General features: G+C 41.1%; 1 protein-coding gene across 1 annotated transcript; it reads right to left on the bottom strand.

Annotated features, from left to right (window-relative positions):
• Nucleotides 1–1,278: 1,278 nt before the first annotated feature.
• RGR (retinal G protein coupled receptor) lies at nucleotides 1,279–19,370 on the bottom strand. The gene is made up of 7 exons (XM_065670637.1): nucleotides 19,292–19,370; nucleotides 15,837–15,993; nucleotides 14,064–14,185; nucleotides 4,955–5,108; nucleotides 4,260–4,377; nucleotides 2,594–2,707; nucleotides 1,279–1,666 (listed from the first exon to the last, which is right to left on the bottom strand). The coding sequence occupies exons 1-7, from the start codon at nucleotides 19,368–19,370 to the stop codon at nucleotides 1,523–1,525; spliced, it is 888 nt and encodes a 295-aa protein (XP_065526709.1). The 3' UTR covers nucleotides 1,279–1,522.
• Between the last annotated feature and the right edge of the window lie 2,294 nt (nucleotides 19,371–21,664).

The raw sequence follows: 21,664 nt of genomic DNA, 5'->3' as shown, positions 1-21,664 counted from the left end.
AGCTGTCAGCTTTAGGTGTGATTATTCTGAATAATTTTGTACTGGTGTTATTCACTGCTCTGTCAGCTTTTTTTATGACTATTGAGCCTCACAAGCCCCAGAGCACATCTCTGAATGGGATTCTGCTGGTTAACTTGCAACAAAATGACATGTATTTCCTCTTTCTGGCCATGAAGGGAATGTTCTTTCTACCCACTGATTGTTTAGCTTCCAGAATTTGATTTAGATAAATTTAGATACCATCTACCCTTCTGTAACCTATATACAACTGTTTTTCCTCACCCTTTTGTAACCCATACACAACCATTTTAATATGTTGGGAAGCATCATAGGCACAAATCAGCTTTTTCTTTGGTTAGCTTCAAAAGCTTTTTCACTGTCAATGCTTGGAAATGAACCATATGATCCCTGTAAGAGTCAATTAGGTTTGGCTTTTTGTACACACAGTCTCTCGTATTCTGTGTGCCATGCCTATATTTTTTTTTGCAGAGAGGTCATTCTGAGACATACCTTGTAGTAACAGGCAATATCAACTGACAGTTTTTCAGCCTGTAAGCAGTGTGAGCAAAATGCACAAATACAAATGTTTAAAATGGCCATTTCTAATAGGTAAAAATATATATGAATTCTGTGAATTATATAATGAATGGCTTCTAATTGCTCAGACTCTTTAGTCACGACTGATTCAGTGATTGTTTTCGCTCATGTAGAGCACAAGGGAATTTAATGGCAGATATTAAGTTAATTTTTATTCTTATGGCATTTTTAGAACAGAATTGGACCCATCCATGCCTTTAGTTTTTGCTAAGTGTTTGATAAAAAGATGAATGTTTTTATGATGGAGTATGAGCTTGTTGATTTTACTTGTAAGCAGCAGCTGCAAAACCTGATGCAGATTAGTGTGTGACAAAGCTGAAAGTCACATACTAATTCATTGGAATAGGAGCCATGCTAATATTCCTTACTGGGGTAAAATGCCCACTAAAATAGTTTTATAGAATTCGTATGGCAGATTCATCCTGAAAATTTGGGAACTCCCATTTTGGGTGCATTGAAAGTGTGTTCAATGAACAAGCTGTTTATGCAGACATGTGGTGTAATACTGGATATTCCTTTAATCTTTTAGTAATCCAGACATTACCATATGGACAAACTGTACAGATTGCTTTGAGGAGGTCTCACTGGATAACTGAATACCCTGCTTCAGTTAATTTGCTGAGCTTTTATGTTAGTGTAAAAGGAAAAAAAATGCTTTCCAGCACATAGTTTATTTGCAGTGACATATAAAATGAAACTGATGACAATCAACACAGGTTTAAGGCAGCTTGTTTGACAAGCAGCTCATGATGGTTTGGACAGTTATCTGGAGGGCTTACTTTAGTACTTTATTGCTTGTAGCCAATGCACGGCCTTTCCAATGTGGAACCACCTTTGCATGTACACATCAGAGAATGCACAGTTTCCTCTAGAGTTTTGCTTTCAGTGATGCACTTGCATTAATTTTGCTCAGTGCTGTAATGGGTTATTTAGTTTTGTTATCAACTTCTGCTTTCTCAATCTTCTGTCCTGTAAGGAACTGCCATATTCCTCCTCTGTAGTTCTCATTCCCCAAGGCATATATAAAGGCATCCACCGTAGGCACAGTCTTGGCAATAACAGCAGGAATCTGTAGTGAGACACAATATTTGTTAATAAGAAAATGCACTGAGGAGCCAAAGAGCTGATTTCAGCTTAGGCTCAGTTTTCCTTTACCGAACAAATGCCTGTCTCCAATACCAGTAGTTTGCTACTCCCAGAGAGATGACAGGTAAAAGCAATTTGGTCAGTTGGAGGCCCTCACTCAGGAAATTGTAGTTTTATTTTATTTAATTGTAGTTTAATTGTAGAATTTAGATCAGCATTGCCTGAAACTGATGTATTTCAGTCGAGAGTGAATACAAACACTTATGAGGAGTGAAGGGTGTGCTGTAGACACCTTTTGATGGGTAAGTGCACTGATACTTCTAACACATTTTATGCGGGGTACTGAATTCCTAAGTACAGGCATGCGTTTGGTGACCTGAAACTGAGCTGATTCTTGGGGATTGAATGAAAGCTGAAAGGTTTGATGTGAGTCCCAGAGGCAGCTTTGGAGCCAGGACTCGTAGGAAAAAGGGAAAAAACGGAGGTGGTGTAACATTAACAGAGATCAATTGTAGCTTCCCTGAGGACAGAGAAGTATTAGAAAAATGAATGAGAAACAGTCTCTTCAAAATTAAAAATATGGAGCTGGTGCTTGACTCTGGGAAGGACAGAAGAAGCTCCTATGAACCACGAAGCAGCACAGGGTACAGACTCCTGAGAGCTAAAGAAAAAAACCCTGACTTCCGAAATTGTTGCTTAATCTAAGCATTACTATAATACCTGTTATATCACTGTTTTGCCTTAAAGAGGTAGATGAACAGGTTGTTTAGGGAAACAATCTACTTGTTATATATGTTATAGCAACTAAACCCATTTGTAAATGAGTAAATTGGCATTGTTCCATAGGAATGGGGAGAGGAGAGCAAGGAGAATGTCACTGCTTGAATTCCCTCGGGTGGCACAGACATACCATGCGGTATTTTGGTGAAATGAACATCACATTTTCAACTGCTGCATAGAAGCATAAAAGGCAATAAGGGCCCCAGCAAATGACCAGCGTCTTCAGTGGTAAACCAGTATTAAACTGAAAAACAAGAGCAACATATTTCTTTGCGTTTTACAATTGCACACTGCAACAAGCGGATAGAACAGATCCTAAGAGATCTGTTTGTGCTAAGACCTAAGAGACCGTGGTTTGTGCTCAGCAGCAGGAGAGGATCAGCCAGCAGGATATGCCATATCATTGCTGCTTTGCTGTCGAAGTCAGGGGGAGTGCAGCTCCCTCTGCATCATGGGCTGCCTGCAAGCCCCAAAGCCCTGCTCCCTAGGGGTGGGTGTGGAATGGAGTTGCCCCCGGGCAGAAGTGAAAAGCAGCTTGTGGCAGATCAGTTAGATGAATGAATGTGCTAGACAGAGAAGCCATGGCTGGTAACTGCTGCTGAGGAGGAAGGGTGGTGTGGAAATTTGAAAACAGGTAAAAAAGAATGGCATTTTGCTGACTCCTTAGAGGGTCTTACAGGCAAATAAACTGTGTGAAACCTAGTACGGCAGTGCAACAGATCCATGTAGTTGCATTTGTGTTGTGGTAGTATGATTCTTCTGTCATTTATGCTAGGGCCTTATCCACGATGTTCACAGCCAGCTGTTTCCATGTATCTTAAGTTAATGATAGGGAAGTGACAATTTAATCCTTACATTTTCTGCATTGTAACTTGTCTGCACAGCTAGAGAATATTGTGGGAGAGAAATGACACACTATTGCATAAACACACTGGAAAAAATGGCAGTAGACTTATAATAATAGACACTGGGAAGTGTTCAAGTATTTCTCGTAGAGGGTACATGTATTTATTCCAGGCAGCTACAAAGCAGTCTGCCTGTCTCTTTGCTGGTATAACATCCCCTTTGAGAAGTGACCATCTTTACTGAGTGCAGGGGTCAGGCTGTGCCTGCCAGCTCTGTATAGTGCTCCAGACTGTAGAGCCTGCACCTAAGGAAACAACTCATATAATCACAACATTACATTCCCATAAACCTGCCACACCAGAGAAATTCCTTTGTTTCCAGCTCATAAAGATTTCTGAATTTCCTCAGCCAAGTCAAAACACACATGTATAGGAAGCTCCTTCTTCCCTCAGGAGGTGCCTGCATGATTCCTTGCATTGCTGATGTTCTGGCTGACTTCCTCTGTGACAAGCTAATGGCCTGTAGCAAAGCAGGAAATAATGATCCTTGCTGAGCAGTTTCTCTAGGTAAGTATAAATATGCTATTAGTGAATATTCTCTGTGCTGCCTGTTTGTTTTGTGACAAAAGCTGGACCTTTGTTGGTGGAGGGGAATCCTCAGGGTCACTAGCCTGACCCTAGCTTTGATGGGGAACTCTTTAAAGAGCTAGGCTGGACAGATGCAGCTGGCTGGTCAAATCTTGAGATCTCTAAGGATGGAGTTTCCATGAACTTCTTGGGTGTCCCCATCTGTGTTGTGCTACCCTCCTACTCAGGTAACAGCACTGGGGGGTTAGAACAGAGGACACCAAGCCAAAGCGTCTGAAAGAAGTAGTTTTTTGAGGACTTTGTTTCTAGTGGATGCAGCCCTATTTTAGCAAGGTAGGTGCAGGGCTGAGGAAGCTTTCTTACCTTATAGTGCCCAGTTTTCTTGAACTTCTGGTGTATGGACTGATAGGCTGTCATCATGATGAAGCCCGGGATAATGAAATTGAAAATGGACAAAGCAAAAAGGAATGTGATGTAGTTTCTGGAAAGGGTGAGGAGGAAAAAAAAGAGGTTGTTAATTTCCATCTCTGCAAACTTGCTGTAAATATTTAGCTGTTTGTTTGGTTTTGTTTTTTTTTTTTTATTTTTAATTGCCCAAACCAGTTTTGTCAACATGCTTTAGGTGCAGCATTTGCTGGAGGCTGGTTAAGTTGTGCCATGCTGTTGTGTGCGGGACTGACTGCATTGTAGAAAATCACAACGATGTTTGGTTTCTAAACCCAAGCATCCCTACTCAGACATCTGTGCTGGACTGCATAAAACCAGAGCCATTCTGAAACAGTTTTAAGTCCTAAACCCAGAAAAGATGCAGCTTACAGATGAGCAAGGAAGTAGCAGAAACCTGAGCACAGCAAAAGCTGACTTTAGATGTTCCCACATGCCACCGTGTGAGTCAAGGCAGCCTCAGACTGTGCCTGCCTTGCCCCAGCCACTGGGCAGGGAGATTGCCCCAGCAGCAGTGTTAAGGGACAGCTGCGGGTTTTGGTGTGCTGCCAAAGCCACCCCATGGGATGGCAGCCACATCCCTCCTTCCCATAGGAGCTGTCCCTGGCCCTCACCTGTCCCCTTTGCTGTAGTCCAGGGTGCAGCAGGTTCGGAGGGGTTCGTAGTCATATTCCCCCCACCCCAGCAGGGGCATCATGGACCAAAAGGCAGCAAACAGCCATGCAAACACCACCATGGAGATGGCCGTGCTCCACTGCAGCTTGCTCCCTGTGGGAAGAGAAAAGGGGGTCTCCGTGCCTGGAATTAAACCACTGGCAAAAGCTGTCCAGCTCTGTGGGGCCAGAGCCGAGTGCCAACTGCCAACAAACAGTTGTCTGTGTTTTGTCGCCTGAAGCTGACCTGAGTATGAGGAAATCAACCCAGAATATGAAGGGAGATTTTAGACTTTAGGAAACAGCAAATTGTACTTCCCCTTTGATTGCTTTACTTAGACAAATGCTATATTGCTGCTCAGTTTTGTACCGTATTGCTGTTACAAACATTATATTCTTATATTCTGGGGACGTGTTTTAAAGGTTTGGACGAGGTGGAGACCAGAATGACCAGGGCGATACAATAAATACCATTTGAAGAACTAGAGTACTGCTGTGCGGTGTGGGTCAGATCAGAAATGTGATTCTGCACACGCTCTCTGGCCTCTGCCGACTTCCTTTCTCCCCTGCCAGGAGTGCAGGGCATGCATGGATATTAAATGTACCCTGTTCTAAAATTGCTACTCATCAATATATATACGAACATGTATACACAACCTGATAAAAGATCTTGTTCTAAAAATACTGTTGGTTACATTATTTTGCCCTTAACATCATTAGTTAGCCTGGAACAGGAAATGTGAAGCTCAACAGTAGTAATTTTATAATAAAGTAATTATATAATAATAATAAAAAAATCACTTATGCCTATCTCATCTAGTTCCATAAAATCCCATGGGAATAGGTCAAATGAAAGATTGGAAACTTCAGAAGACACAAGAAGTATTTCTTCATGGAGAAAGCAGGCAAGCTTCCCTGCTGCTGCAGGATATTGTATTAGCCTCACTGCTTGCATCTAAAAAGGCTTAGATAATTTTGTTATTGAGGCTAACGTCTGTAATCATGCCCATGCTGAACAGCCCATGACGCCAGCTGCACCAGCAAGGAGCATGGCGACTTTTCCCATTACTTCTTTCTAATCAAATCCGTCATTAGGGAGAAGTAATGGTGTAATTTTCACTGAGGTTGGGAAGCAATCTTTTTGTCTGCCCTTAACAGCAGCATTATGACAGCAGGCCAGGAAGACTCAGGCCAGTTCTAACCTTTCTCAGAAAGGTGAACACTGGAGTTGGGATGCCTGGGGTGAGGCCCTGTCATGGGATTGGACATTGCTGACCTGTGGATGGAGAGCATCCCATAAGGCAGCAACTCCATAAAGGACTGCAAACTCTACAGTAACTTTTCATGCTTTACTGTCCTTGTGTATTTTAAAGAAGGATGATAACGTACATGTATTAGTGAAATTGCCCTTTTACAGGAATGCTGATTCTACCTCTACCACTTTTCTTCTTACAGAAGTTCTTCAGGGAGAAGAATTGGTTTGAATTGCACTAAAAAATCAACCTGGAAAAGCGGTTTGGTACAGGCATTCAAAAATTAGTTATGGGAAAAAACAGGTGTACACATTGCACTTTAAATACCAAGGGAAAAGTAAAATAAATCCTTTTTACTGTATATTTTGCTCTGGCAGTTACCAATAAATATTCTGATCTTTTCTTTCATCATTTAAAGCATTATTTTTTAATAATTACTAGTGAAGAATGATCAGTAAGGACTAATATCTGTCTTTTGTATGATTCCTACATAAAAGATACACTGTGGCTACAAAGGTTCAAATATTGTTTTCTAGTACTGACATAAGAGGACTCTAGAATGACATAGGTGAAAACAAAACGGGTAGTTTCTGATTCAGGGAACTAGAAATACAGTAAAAGTTTTTAGTAACTTGTAATTATCCTTAATCTCCCAGTTCGAAGAAGCAGTGTAGTCTAAGTTGTACCTTTCAGAACTGCATCGTATTTCGGTATATGCTCAAACGAGCACATTAGAATTGTCGCTCATGCAAGGTTTCCATTTCCATTTGTTCGTTTGTCCATTTGTGTTCTGCATTGTGGTTCTTGTAGCTTTGCTTTACACAAGTGTAGCTTGAAATTCAGTCAGGACAAAGCTTATTACATAATCTGTCAGGTCTGTTTTGTGTTTTACACAGTCTAGTTACATTTTAAAGGCATTATCATAAGCAGCTGCACTGAAACCTGGATCTGAATTGTGTTTCTCTTAAACCAGGTTCATGCCAAAAGTAGCTTTATTGCTTTGAAAATACAATTTTGTAAGCGGTAAGCCCTCTTGATAGTCTGAGAAAAACAAACTAAATCTTGTTTCTTGCCTTTGCGTGGTGTCTTTTGGATTATTTTCCTCAGAAATCCCTTAAAACAGTGAACACCAATTGTTTTTCTTGGTATCTTGTGGCAGAGACTTTGCTCTCTTTCCACCCCATCTTTTCACTTCAAGGACTACTGCAATATTATAAAGGTCTTGAAACATGATGAGCTCTGACTGAGGCACTCCAGTGCCACTAGGTCATAGCCATATACTGGCACCTCACGTATATTTCCATGTAAGGGAAAGATCCTTGCATTGGCAAAATTTGCTCTCAACTGCTGGGACAGTGTTGGTACCATGCTAAAGACAACCTGTGGGTGACAGAGAGCAGCTGATCCAGCTGCCTGCACGCGTGCGTGGAGTGGTTGGTGGGCATCTCTCCTTCCCTACTCTCGCCTTGCAGGAGAAGCTCTTGCTCCACGGGCTCCCACCACCTTTAGGGTCTTTCACGGTGCCTAGGCTCTTGCTGCCACATCTTTCTTGTGGCCCCGTGTGCTACCAGCTGGGGTGTATGCAGGCAGCAAGTTGTGAGGCCTGCTGCTGGAATGGCTTTCAAGTATTTTCTGTCAAGAGTGGCTTTAATGGAGATTTCTATGTGTAGTTTCTTAACAGGAAAAGTGCAGCCCATGGGACACTCCAGGGGAAAGCTCTCTACGCTTTTGGCTGGCACTGCCCTGCCTCAGTTCCCTTTCTGTTGTAGCTGGGGAGGTCCACATGCCTGGCAGGGCTGCGGCAGCACAGCGAGATGACACTTCTCAATTTCCATTTGCTTTCTTTTTTCCCTTTGTTTTCCTAAGTTTTTTGCTTTAACTTTTGTGCCTCCTCTATGACAAACTGTAAGAAAAGGTTAATTTTAGTTACTTTCCCATGGGTATTAGGTAATACCATTTTCTTATTAAATGTAGACCACCATGCAATAATGAAGTCTGGCACTAGGCATGTCTTGACAGCCTGCATTTGGGAAGCTCCTCTCTAGGGCAAAGTTCATATGTTCTGCCTCGTCATGCCAAAGGAGTCCTATTTTGGGCATTAGAGAAGGAGAGAATCAGAACTAACAAAACTATATTTTTTCTTCTGGATTTGGCCTTTTGCAAAGTGAGATTTATGGTGAAATAGTCCTGGTGAAATCAACTGTCCACTGATCCTCCAGAAAACATTTAATGACATATCAGAGGTACCTAAATGTGTATGAATGTAAAATTAAACAAACCTGACATTATTTTAGTTTTATCCAAAAAAGTACTTTCAGAACAAGAACAGCAAAAGACTTGTGCTCCATTCAGTTGGCAAAAATGCCCTCCTCGGGGAGGGCTGGCAGCAGGAAGCAAGTCAAGAGCAGTTCTGTTGTTTTTGTGGAGCACAGGCCATTGCTTTACCTTAAATGCCTTTTTTTTGACCTGATAAAATTTAATGTAATAGCCATGTAGATCTTAATTCAGTTAAATGTGTATGTATGGGCCTCAGCTTATGCTTAAGGGTAGAATTCTTAATTAGGGCCCAGAGATGGCAGTTTGTTCCTATTAAGTCTAATCACTCTTGTACTTTGGCTTTCTCTCCTTGAAAAGAAAGAGGGAAGCTTCCCTTTTCCATACAGTGAAATATTAATACAGGGGATTTGAAACAGCTTCTGTAATTGCTTTAGAACAGAAAGAGCTCACTCTTACAAACAAAACCCCCTGTCATGTAATGATTTTAAAACTGTGATGTCAAAATCTACAGTTTTAGGAAATGCTAAAATGGAGCATGGAACCTTAATCCTTTTGATTATGTTGGACAGTTTTTAGTGACATAACCATAAACTATTTCTCCATCTCTAGTTGGTGGGGAGATTTATGAATTTAGATTATATATTTTTTTTTTTGTTAGATTTGTAAATGGGTTAAAATTTTGCCAGTTTTCACAGAAAGAGATAAAAAAAAATTATCCTTGACACAGTGGCTACCTTTCAGCTAGATCTCAGGCTGGTGTTCAAAAGGAAATTCTCAAACAGAAGGATTAAAGGACTTTCTAGGATAAAGGGAGAAGTCCTTTTTCCTCATTCTTGGAAATAGTTAAATTATACTGGTTGGTGTATTTCAGAACAATATGGCTTGTACCAGACTTTCAGGTATGCATCACTTAAAATTGGCAAAGTTTGTCAAAGACAAAAATATCTGGGTATCTTACAAGGGAGAATACGTATCAGTCATAAGTAAAACAGGTATTAGTGCCTACTTCATCTGCAGTGTGAAAAGCACCAGTCACTGGTGTTTACTATCATTCATTTTTTGTAGGAATAAGAAAGCTGCACTGCATAATAGCTTCTTTTGTGCATAGCATTAGAAAAAGCTCTTTAAAATAACCTAATAAAGGTATTTTTTTACTCCATTGATTTTTTTTTTTTGCTGTGGTTCTCCATGATCACAAAGCTGTCTTGGCAATTATCTCCTGCTTCAGTGGAAACGCAAGAGCTGTATAAACATTGGCATTTTGTCAGGGAAAACTGATGCAGGTACAAGACTAGATGAAGGAAATGTGGCAGGGTGGCTGCAGTAAGTGTGACAGGAGGTAAGCACTTGATCCTAATTTGACAGATCTGACAGCTGCAATTGGAGCAAATGGCAGTTTGCTAATCTTTGAATACTGATATAACAACCTAGATTTCATTGAATGTTAAGGATTAGATAAAAGTCACCGCAATTCTACTTGAAATTAAATGCTGCTGTGAAATCCCTGCTGATTTTGTTCGTATTTTCTTTTGTAATAATGAGAAAAGTACTGACATAAATCACTTCAGATTTTCCATTTCCCCTAATACTTAAATGCAAGTGTAAAATCTGATAGGTTTTTTTTTTTTTTTTTTTTTTTTTTACTTTTCTTTTAAAACTGTATCTGTATGCTGTGGTTAGGAAAGGAAAAAAACTGACCAGGATCCTTCCCCTCTCCACAAGCTGCCGATGGCAGAATGCTACCTTCTCGCTAAAATGAGCTATGAGTTAGATTGAAATGCCTTCAGCAAAGATGTCTCCGTGGTAGGTGTCTGCCTGCTTTCTGGTCACTGACCCCCTGGGCTGTCCACCTGCCTGCTTGATCCCTGCTCCAGTGAGACCTCCCATGCTGATGCTTCCTTCCTCCCTTACTATGTTAAGAATGTAATCCAGGATGTTTTCCTCATTTCAGTGGCCAGGGAGGGAGAAGTAACAATGTCATCTATATACAATGTCATAATGATATAAAATATCATGATATAAAATGTCATCTTCTTTCTTGAATGCTTGGCTGTTGGTAGACAGCTTCCTCAGAGTTTGCCCTTTTCTACTTTGCTGTCAGGCACTAACATAAAACCAATTCTGTTTTCTCCCTTCCACCCCTAATGATTGGATTTTGAAATACAATTATCTATTTCCCCATCTTTCTAGTGGTTGACATTCAAACCCTCCAGACTCCCCTGCCTTTTCCCCTCTTGTAGAGACTTTCAGACTGCAAATTTATGTAGTATTTTCCTCCTTGCTGTGAAAGTAGCCCCATAGGTCCCAAAGCTATATTTAGAGGATAAGAAGAGTTGCCCTGCATAATTGCCTGAGAGGAAGAAAGAAAGGGGCGGAGAGTAAAATGACTTGAAACTCAAGTGTCTCTGTCATGTCTGGTGGTCATATTATTTTCTTCCATATGCCAATCAGTATCAACCCCTTTTCTGATGCATGACATGTCTAGTTACCAATACACTTTAAAGGCTAGCACTACGTCACGAGGTACTGACTTTCAAATCAAACTAATTAAAAAAATTGGTTAGTTTTCAGGATGTTGGTGAACATTTCTGTGTTATCAGACTCCAGAATGGCTGAGAAGTCCCATTTTTTTCTCACCATCTTAGTAATCTCACACTCTCATCAGCTCTTTCTTCCTCAGAAATATGGATAGTGGATAATCAAGTGTCAAGCAGAGGAATGTCACAAGAAAGGGTTTATTGGGAAACTGTTAGGGCGTAACAAACACATTGATGTAATTTAGTCTGGAAAGAGTACTAGTTCCCAGGGAATGAAGATAAATGGTTGGTAGCTTTGTTTTTTAGGCAGAGATATTTTGTACTTTCCGTACAGGCATGCAAACTCACACCCAGTGTCAGCAGGAGTTTAATGTATGGATTGAGAACACATATAGCCTGGAGCCTTGGGATATCAGATCTATGAAATATGATTTAATTTTGCTCTCAATCAACATATGAAGGATGAAACCAGAAGTGGCTGGTTTTACTGGAATAGCCACAGAGCATGAGCTTTTAAAACCTGGGTTTTGAGGGCTTTTTTGGGTCTTTTTGTTGTTTTGTTGTTCAAAGTATTCACTAACAGAAGCAATGTTTGGCCATCAGTAAGTAACAATTTGAGCAAAGTAAAGAAGCTTGTGCCCTTAGGGTCTCTCTGCCTGTGCTCTTAATGTAGCATGCTCTTGACTGGAGGAGGGCATGACATAAAAGCATTAAAGCCAATGTTGCAGAGAGTAAAATGTCTTTCCAAAGGCATGCTTATTTTCAGGCTCTCTCTCATAAAATACAGATGCTCCTATTCTAGCTCCAAACACATTTAGTGTCCAAAGGGTGTTAGTATGGATTTAGCTTACCGCCTGCATTATCTGGGGCCTTTGGACATAAAAAAAACCCAACCATGACATTTTGTTGCCTGAGGAAAAGAGAAAAAATCTTGACAAAAGCTACAGAACAAAAAGTTGGCAACCCTTCCACCCTCAACAGGATGTTCACTGAACATGTTTGTTGTCTGCTCTGGTTGTGTTTTACCACTTGCTGCTTTAACTGTATGAAAGATAGGCCTAAAAGGCTGTGAGGATGCCAGTGGTGGAGGGGACTGAAGCGCTGCAGCTCAGCAGTTTCTTCCCCAGCCAGCTTTTACACTTTCGTTTAGTAAATATTTTGTGGAGTGGTCTGAGTAGCTTGTGCTTTAGCTCAATAAAAGGAGGGCTGCATTTGTCTATCAACATCGCCAAAGGGACACAAGTGTTTAGGGAATGGTGTGGGCACATTAGGTGCTCTGGACTCCTCATTCCTCTGGAAAAAGCCTGGCTTTAGCAGGATATATGAAAGCTGCAGATGGGAGAACCTCACCAATTTTTCCCAGGTGCCAGAGCTCCCACATGACTGCCAAAATTACTGTGTAATGTGAATTAGGGCATTTCTAGCATTACAGAGTGCTAGGATGTCCTTTCAGAATAAGATTGTGTTTCACATCATGTATTTTCCTATTTTCCTAATGAGGGCTGTGAGATTGTACACCCTGTGTTGGTCTCTCAGTCCTTTCATGATCACTTTCGAAAACATTGGCTACTTAGAATTATACTGGAGAGAGAAGTGGGGACTGACAGGTACTAAGCTGCTGCATTTACTGTGAAAGTTGGTGTTTGGGAAGAGGTGATGCCGGAGGAAAGCACCCATAGCTGCTGTTACAGCTGAAATCAGGACAAGCATATCTTATTAGCACAAATCTATCTTATTAGACAAAGGTGAATATCATCCCTGTGCACCATGTTTGCAAGAAAGCAGGTTTTGCAAGTTCCAGTGCTTACAAGGCTGCTGCTTTGTTTTACAGCAGATGATAATGCCCCTTGCTGTGCTTCCTGACTCCTGTGCTAAGAGAATACTGTTGTTCCCCTGTTCTCCCCATCCACAGTGGTGGCTGGAGTACATCTGGACTTCCAGCACGAATCCCAGCAGACTGTACAGGCACCAAAACCTGTTGAATTCCTAATTCAGCAGCAATTTCCACTCATGTTATGTGAATGCAGTACTGCCAAAGTTTGGGAGTAATTTCTGTGATAAAGCAGAACATATCTATCTCTATAAATCCACATATCTGCCAATCTTTTCAAACTCTCACCTAAATCAAAAATATGCTTTCATAAGTCCATAAAAATGTCAAATTTATTTTTCTGGGTTGATCTCCCTGTCTAAAATTGGATTTCTATTAAATCCAGCTAAGGTGTCAGAGCTAGTTAAAAACTATATTGCAAGAAAAAAAACAAAGAATGGCCTTCCCTAAGACAAGAAAAATAACATTTCCTCCTCTTATTAGTACTTAAAAATAGCTCAGCTGCTTTTATTGAAACTTGCAGATGATAATTTTTTCCTTGTTTGGGAACAAATATATGAAGTTCCAGGCTTCATAAGGGAATGTGGAATGCAGCACAGACCTCACCAATGGCTCTTGTACCCCAAAGTGCTTGTTTGTCGCACAATGGGGCTGCTGAACTCTGCAAGATTGTAGCTTTGCAAAGTGCTTTGCCATGGGCTATGTTCCAGCTGCTGTCTCTGCAGAGGCAGCTCTCTAGCTGCACCAAATTTATCTGTAATTAGGAAGCCCTGCATGGGCGTGAAGATCTGTTTGGTACACAGCAGGGTGTTGGATGGAAGCCGAAGGTGCATAAATTTTTCTTCAATATGATGAGCTGTATTTTGGTTTGGATTTTGTTTTGAAGATTACCTACAGGGAAAGTGAAATCGTGGCAAAGGGGTCACAACTTGGACGTGGTGTGGAAGAGGAAATATGTCCTGAAGGTGGTTGGTTAGTGCCCCCTCTGTGGGAAGAAGTCCTTTGGACAGATTGTTTATATTTGCTCTATCTCTGGTGTACAAGATAAATAAACTTACATATAAGATACTCAGTAGATAATAAATATATGCTTGCTTTGATTCTCTGAAATCTAAGCAAGCTGGCTTATAGCAGGATCTGGGTAAGGTTACTAGGTAAATTGTATCCCTTACTTGTACAGTAGTGATAATAACGGTCCCAAGCAACTGCAGCGCTGGAGCTAATGCTGGCTAGTGCTGTCAAGAAACCCTGGAATCCATGGATCTGACAGCCTTCAGAGCCGTAGGGCCAGTATCTGCCAACAAACAAGAAGTATGTTAAGAAAATGATAGAAAAAGGTGAAGATATGTTTGGAAATGTATTAATTGCAAAGGTAAAATGATGATAGCCTTTGCCATGTTTTCTAAGTCTGAGAAACATTGAGAAAAATGTTCCTGTGGTTGCCTTTAGGTATTTTGCTTGCTGTGATGCCTGATACAGTACAACAGCTATTTTAACTCTTAATATGGAAAACAAAATAAACCCTTAATTTATGTATTGGAAAGTTGTTTTTTGATTTGAAATCTTCGTTTCATCAATTATCCATATCTTCAAAATTTGCACCCACTGGGAGCAGCCGATTTGTCAACACGTGAATATAGTAAATGAGTAATAACCTTTTGGAAAGCCAGTGTTTACCATACAACACAGCTCACAATAAAAAAAATACAAAAGCTCACAATAAATAAAAATATTCCTGAAGTCTGTGGCCTCCAAATGTCTTTGTAGACATAAAATGAGAAGAACCATGTGATAATCTCATGTCACATCTGCTGACATGTGCTTTCAGTATCCTGGTCAGCCATGGCTTTTCTTTCTCTGCTCATCTAACCTGACTCTTGTGCTCATAAAGCTGACTGTGCGGTAGAAATAGTCAGCAAACTACTTTGTCATGTGTTTACAGAACAACAGTATAATTCATTAGGAGACTACTCCTGAAAGTCCCGTTGAACAGGAGACTGCTGAATGCTTGGGAAGCTGGGAAACTTCTGCTCCCGTTTAAGAGAAAAGGTCCTGCAGTTGTTAAAACCAAGCTAATTTTGATATATCGACCTTAGCTTCTCAGCTACAGCTCAGTAAAGGCATTGTTATTGACTCCAGTGAGACGTAGGTGGCTGAGCAAGAGTGACCTATACAGGAAGCAAAATAATGTTGAATAAGGCCTCGTTGGAACTTATTATTGAATTGCTAATTTGCAAAAATGTTTTTATATTCAGTAAGGGAGGATAAAATGGTCGCACTAAGTATTGAAATGTATCTCTGTTCTCTGTTAGAAGTATTTCCAGGGTTTAAAAATATGGTAGTAAGGCAGAATTATTCATCAGCTATTTTATAGGGGTTTGGGGTTTTTTTTTTGAGTATGGTTTGCATGTGATTTGTTTGTTGTAATTATTCACTGAAATGCTTGATATTGTTTCTGTCCTTTGATTAAATGATTGACATGCGTGAAAATGTGGAAAATCAAATGTGTCACAACTGATGTAAACTCCCTGCTAAAGATTGGCACTTTCATTTTCTGCAAATTTCTCAAATAAGTGCTTTAATGGAAAGGTTCATCAAAAACCCAGAAAGACTTAAAAATAAATTTGGGGTCGATCTAGAGGTTTAGTCAAATTAAAATGTACTACTATTTTGATAGTCAAGCAGCTTCTACTATAACCACTGGTAAAGCTGCCTGATTAAATGTCTTTTATAATCAGTTTTATAATCTGCAAGTGATTATATGCAGTAAAGTCTATGTTTTTCTTGCTTGATAGATCTATATAGAGTTTCATTTTGTGGTTTCAAATAGAAAGAATGAAAAGGTTGGTTAGATGGTATATTAGAGAATAATTTGTATTAATTTGACCTCTTAGGATTTAAGCTGTTAATTTTGATGTATCTTCTTTAGGAAGAAGAAGATATACCTTAGGAAACTGGAAAAGGCAGCGATGAATGCGTTGATGCAGATCCCGCAGTCGGCCAGTGCAATGCTGAGAACCAGCAGATTGCTGGGTGTTCGGAGTTCTTTGATTTTTCGGAAAGAGATAATTGTCAAGCCATTCAGACAGAAGCCAAGCAGGGCTGAAACACAGAATTGTCTGGCGTGATTCAGCTAGAACTGGGAAATATCTATGATAAATCATGCTGCTGTTTTCTTTAAGGAGAGAACAGTAATTACTGTGGAAAGTTATGCACAGGGAATATATATAGACAGTAGTCACACTCTTCACGCAAGTTACAGAGACTTTCAGCAGAGAAGTCATAGATGACAGCTGAAGCCAGTGCTTCATACTGTACTGGGGGTATGTCTAGTCATGCAGAGCAGAAATGCTTTAATGTTATTTGTAGTCTGCCTTTTGTTTTAATAGAGAAACCTGGTTGCTGGGCTCCATCCAGGGACACATGGGTCAGAGTGAGGGATATGCAGAAGGGCAGACAGCCAGCACATGCTGCTGGTGCACACATCCCCAGGCCTGTCTTTGGTAAAGAAATGGGCTGTGTTTAATATCATTTGTAACATTCTTTTCTGTTTAAACCCCTCAGCTGTGTTTCAGTCAGCCTGCGTCCCTTTGGGGTTCTGTCTAAGGTTAGCCTAGACAGTGCTTGAATCACACCAGCTCAATCTTATTACTGCCCTTCGTCAATAGACTATACATGGAAAGGAATAATCTAATTATAAAAAGCAGTCACTGGTAGATTTAAAAAATAAGTTAATGTTAGTCCTCAGAGAGGAGCATCCAAGCAGCTCTGGCTATTCACCCAGCACAGAGCTGTGCCACCCTGAAACCTGTTCTTCACTGGTTTGAACTCAAGCTTTGTCCTTTAATGTCCTTTTCAAGATGAATTACTCAAATTGTTTTAGCTCTGATGAGGCTCTGACTCAACATCCCAGATCTCAGTTAGATAAGAGGCAGTATGTCCTTTTGTGTTCTTCTTGGAAAGAGAAATGATGTAGCACAGAGAAAACCCATATCCCCTAATTCTGCAGGGTAGTTACTTACGCTCATTGTCTTAATTCTGCAGCTACGTAAGATAGATGATTTGTCAGTCAGAAATCCTGCTCCTACCTTAATTGCATTAACGGCTGATGGCATAACCATAGTAACAGCTGATGTGCGCCTTTCGTTACACAACATACAACAAAATATTTCCAGGAGAAATACTAGAAGCCATTTGAGACCTGCTGTTCTTATTTCTTCCCTGCCAGCTTACCTCCCACCACAGGGTAAAACTGTTGCCATCTCTCCCAAATGCAGTGAAGCCTTTAGGAGAGTTATGTTGTGACCATATTTAGAGTAGTAGCAAAAGAGTTACTAACAGATCAACTTTCTTCTATCTTTCCCCAGTTTTTGGAAGCTCCAGGCTTCAACCCACTCTGCTTTCTTGAAGGCCAGCATGAGCATACAAATAGAGAATTCAGTTAAAAATATATATGTTCATTTTTAGGACAGCAACTGTGTCCGGCTAATAAAGTGAATGCAAGTTTCAATTCTTCCATAGGACTTTTTTGCAAACTGCTCTTAGAAGCTGCCCCAAAAAGGAGATCTTAGAATCATAGAATAGTTAGGGTTGGAAAGGACCTTAAGATCATCCAGTTCCAACCCCCCTGCCATGGGCAGGGACACCTCACACTAAACCATCTCACCCAAGGCTTCATCCAACCTGGCCTTGAACACCGCCAGGGATGGAGCATTCACAGCCTCCCTGGGCAACCCATTCCAGTACCTCACCACCCTTACAGTAAAGAACTTCTTCCTTATATCTAACCTGACCTTCCCCTGTTTAAGTTTTAAACCATTACCCCTTGTCCTATCACTACAGTCCCTAATGTATACACTACAGTCCCTATAGCATCCCTATAGCCCCCCTTAAGATACTGGAAGGCTGTCTTCATTGGTTTCTCTCAGAGCCTTGAGAAAGTGAATGAATCTTTAATTATTCAGTTAGATCTTCCAAGTCAGATGGAAAAGATAAAGTTTCGCTGCCAATCCACTGGGCACGTTCTGCCTAAAACCCTACAGAAAATACTTGTGTTTAGTAAAGCATGAATGTGCTAGATGACATCTAGTTTAGGTGAGGGTTACCAGCAGGTACTCTGCTTGGACTTCAACAGCAGGAGGTCCCTGTCCGGCTGCAGCCCCCGGGGCACGGGCAGGTGAGGTGGTGCCTCACGGAGCCCGGGGCTGGCAGGTCCGTGGTGCTGCAGCCAGCCGTTCCCAAGCAGGACCCTGGCTGTCAGGCTCTGCCAGCGCCTGGCGGCGTGCCTGTCCTCCTGCCACTTCTCACCCCTCAGTAACGAAGTGCAAAGTCATGCCAGGCCCTGCCAGGCACTGCAGATGGCTTAATGCTCGTGGCCCCGTTTAGCGCTGAATTCTCTGTTTAGGACAGAAGGAAAAGGTTTTTCTTCTCTCTCTCTCTCCCACGGAAAAGTTTCTGACACAGCTCTGCCAGCTTTCCTTTGCAGGCAGGTATGATGCTGCCTTCCAGCTGAGCTCGCCTGCAAGGAGAGGGAGAGCATTCTCCTTTCTCCCATGCTCCACATTCATGGGGTGAGCTGATGAGCATTTATCCCATTCTGATGGTGCTTACACCTTCTCCCCCTCTACTGTTGGGCTTCACAATCCCTGCTTCCCCAGCTGAGCAGTACTATGCAGGGATGGAGTCCCAGGCCCTGCCTGGGATGTAGCTCGGAAGCGATGCAGCTGACTTACGCCTAATACTCCTAGCTATACACCTGTCCTTCGCTAGCTGCCAGGTAGATACAAATTCAGTTTTGCTGCAGTCTCTCAGTGAAATGGCACATGCCTTAAGAAAAGCCCACATCAGCTCAACTAAACGAATACAGTCTCCTATCTCAACTTTTGCTTCATAATGCCATGAGAGGTCTTGGATCTTGTGCAAGTATATTTCTGGCTTTTACTCTTATCCAAGAGCCATTAATTGCAGCACTACCAATGCAATTTGTATGTGTGCTAACAGTTAACAGGTTATTTGGAATCTATCATCTTTGATTCTAAAACAACTATCACAGCCCACAAAACAAGAAGCCCAATTTTATTGAGAGATTATTGGTCATTCCAACGTTGTTCCTCGTAGGAGGATAAAATTGCCTTTAAAAGCCAACAACAAAGTCTTGCATCCCAAATTCTTGATAAGAAAGCTATGTAGCAGGTACCTTACAGCCACAGGGATCTTCAGTGCAAACAGCTTGCAGTTCGCCCTCATTTACTCACAAGAAATACTGGTGATGTAGCAGCAGTAACCACTGCTGGTCAATGTACCACAGATGCTGCTGTTTGCTTCAGTTTTCTTTCCCCCTCCCACCAGGAGTAATTAGGGTAAAAACCTTATTCCTGCTGATGTCCTGCACCGAGCTTACCTTCTACCAGCAGGGCAGTGCCGATGGCAAACACCTCTAATTCAGTGAAGCCGTCAGGGAGAGAGTATGCAGTGACCATACTTGCAATAAAAATGGCAACAGATTTAACCTCTGCCCTATGTTACAGCTGTAGGGCTGCCTTTTCTCCAGATCCCCCTTCTTCCACTAGCCCAAGGCTTCTTAAAGGAACAGCTCACGTGCAGACACATGCTTGTTATTATATAAAAGCTTTGGGGTTTTTTACTCCCACCACTACAATCCCTGCAAGAATGTTATTAATGATGGGACTAGCATCAACCCGCACTCCCCCTTCCCCTGCAAATCGTATTTCAGACACCAGCAAAATGAAAGCATTCATTGCAATTACAACAAGTTCTTTGTAGAGACAAGATTAAGAACCCTGTCCGGTTAATTCTGCAACACTGGAAAAGAATTAAAGGTTCTGGAACAAAGGAGACATGTAATATATAATTGGCGAGTGACCTGAAAAACAAAGGGGCACTCACTGAGTTGGTAATTAGAGGAAAAGTATGAAGCAAGAGTTTCTGCAGCATATAGGTCTTTCTCTCACCACTTTTTTCATATGTTTTTCTGGCAATGTCTATTCTGTATATTAACATATCTCCTCTTCGTAACTGGGGCTTAAATTAATGTGCACATTGGCACAGCCTGATTAAAGGCAAATACAAATTACTGATTTCGGGCCCCAGGCATACAAGGATGTATGGGACTTGCCTAGTGATGAGTGCTCACACGAATTCTCTCACTGTCTTTTTGGGGGTTTTTGATGACTGGGGTCTTGGTGCAGTGTGGCTCTGGAGTACGTGCAATGTGCAGCTTTTGTTTTGTCCCTTACCTGCTAGCTGACTTCGCACCATGAGCAAACCACACAAGGGATCTAAGATGTGTTTGAGCCCTTGTCAATTCCCAGCAGGGTCAACCATTTTCCTTTAATTTCTTGTATTACTGATCGATTATCTAACTCTGGGAATTTGACAGCCTGGATCCTGCAGAATGGAAGGCAGCAGGTTTCAGAGTCCAAGTGAAACAAATGGTACTTTTTTAGTTATACAACTGTTATTTATGCAATTTTTAATGCCTGTCTGTTAAAAGTGAGCAACTTAGCCATAGTTCTCATTTTTTAACCTACATTTAGAGTAGCTTACTAGACAGGGTTGTTATCTTTTCGTGGTACTTTATTCCACTCCTTTTGGTATATTTGTTTCCTTTTTTTCACTTCTTTTTCTGTACTATTTTTCTACAGACCCAGTCATTGCCTTAACAAAAAGGTGCTACTAACACAATAGTCACTGATTGAGATGTCAGGCAGAGTGAATCTGCTCCAGACGCAGCCAGAGCTTTTTCATGGTTCTCCCAACTACACAGCAGAGGTGCATATACAGTCAGCACTCTTGGTTGAAGACAGTGGTAGATTTTTTTGTGGTTTTCCTGAAATCTGTGCTTATATGCTGTGATGCCCAAGAGAACTGATTGGAGCTTCAATGTTGTTGTGGAAACTTGCTGTGGTGTTTGATCTCTGGCATTCAATTTACAGCTGTTTGTGATGTAGGTAATTGCCTTGATAGATATGCTCTTGCATTTTGAAGTAGGATTCAGGAGGATTTGATATTTGTTAGTCTATACAGATGTTGGGTTTAAGCAGAGCAAAATTACATTCCACCGCATAAATCCATCGACTTGTTTGTCTTTCACTCACCTACATGTTTTGGTGATAAAGAAGATGACAGCCCTGCCACATGGCAGGGCAAATAACTGATCTAAGCCTGTGTCTTAATAGTGATCCATTGTGGGTTCTTGCAAAAAAATTAGTGCTAGATCTTCTAAATGTGCTGTAAATCTTTTTAGTGTGATAGTTTTTAAAGTAGATGGCTCCTTGTAATGCTTGTCAACATACAGCTGCACAGCTCTTCTAGACTAGGGATAAGAGAGATGAATATTGTGTGAACTGGCCTCATGAGGGCTGTCAGGTGCTTTTTGTTGCCTGCCACTGTACTTCACCCTCACTTCCAAGCAAACTCCTTCTCAAATGTGTTACACTGCTGGTATCTTTGTGGTGTTTATTACAGTCTGGGGTGCAAACTTTGTTCATTCCAGAACTATTTTTTCCCGTGAAAACAGGCTACTTCTCCAACCTCTTTGGATTTAGCAGATCTTCATTAGAATGAATATTGTGAACTTGTTGGCTGCTTTTTTCAAGTAGCTTAAACCTTTCTGTGTCTAAACCTTATTTACTTTATCAGTGTTGAATCTAATAAAACAAGTCAGTCACAGGCTATCTTTCCAGTCATGGTTCAGCATCTGACTTGAGTGCAATTGGTATCAATAGTAGCTTTATATATCAGGCTCTCAATA

This window comes from Lathamus discolor, chromosome 3 (assembly GCF_037157495.1).
Source record: "Lathamus discolor isolate bLatDis1 chromosome 3, bLatDis1.hap1, whole genome shotgun sequence".
NCBI lineage: Eukaryota > Metazoa > Chordata > Aves > Psittaciformes > Psittacidae > Lathamus > Lathamus discolor.
This window is presented reverse-complemented; position numbering and strand designations above follow the sequence as displayed.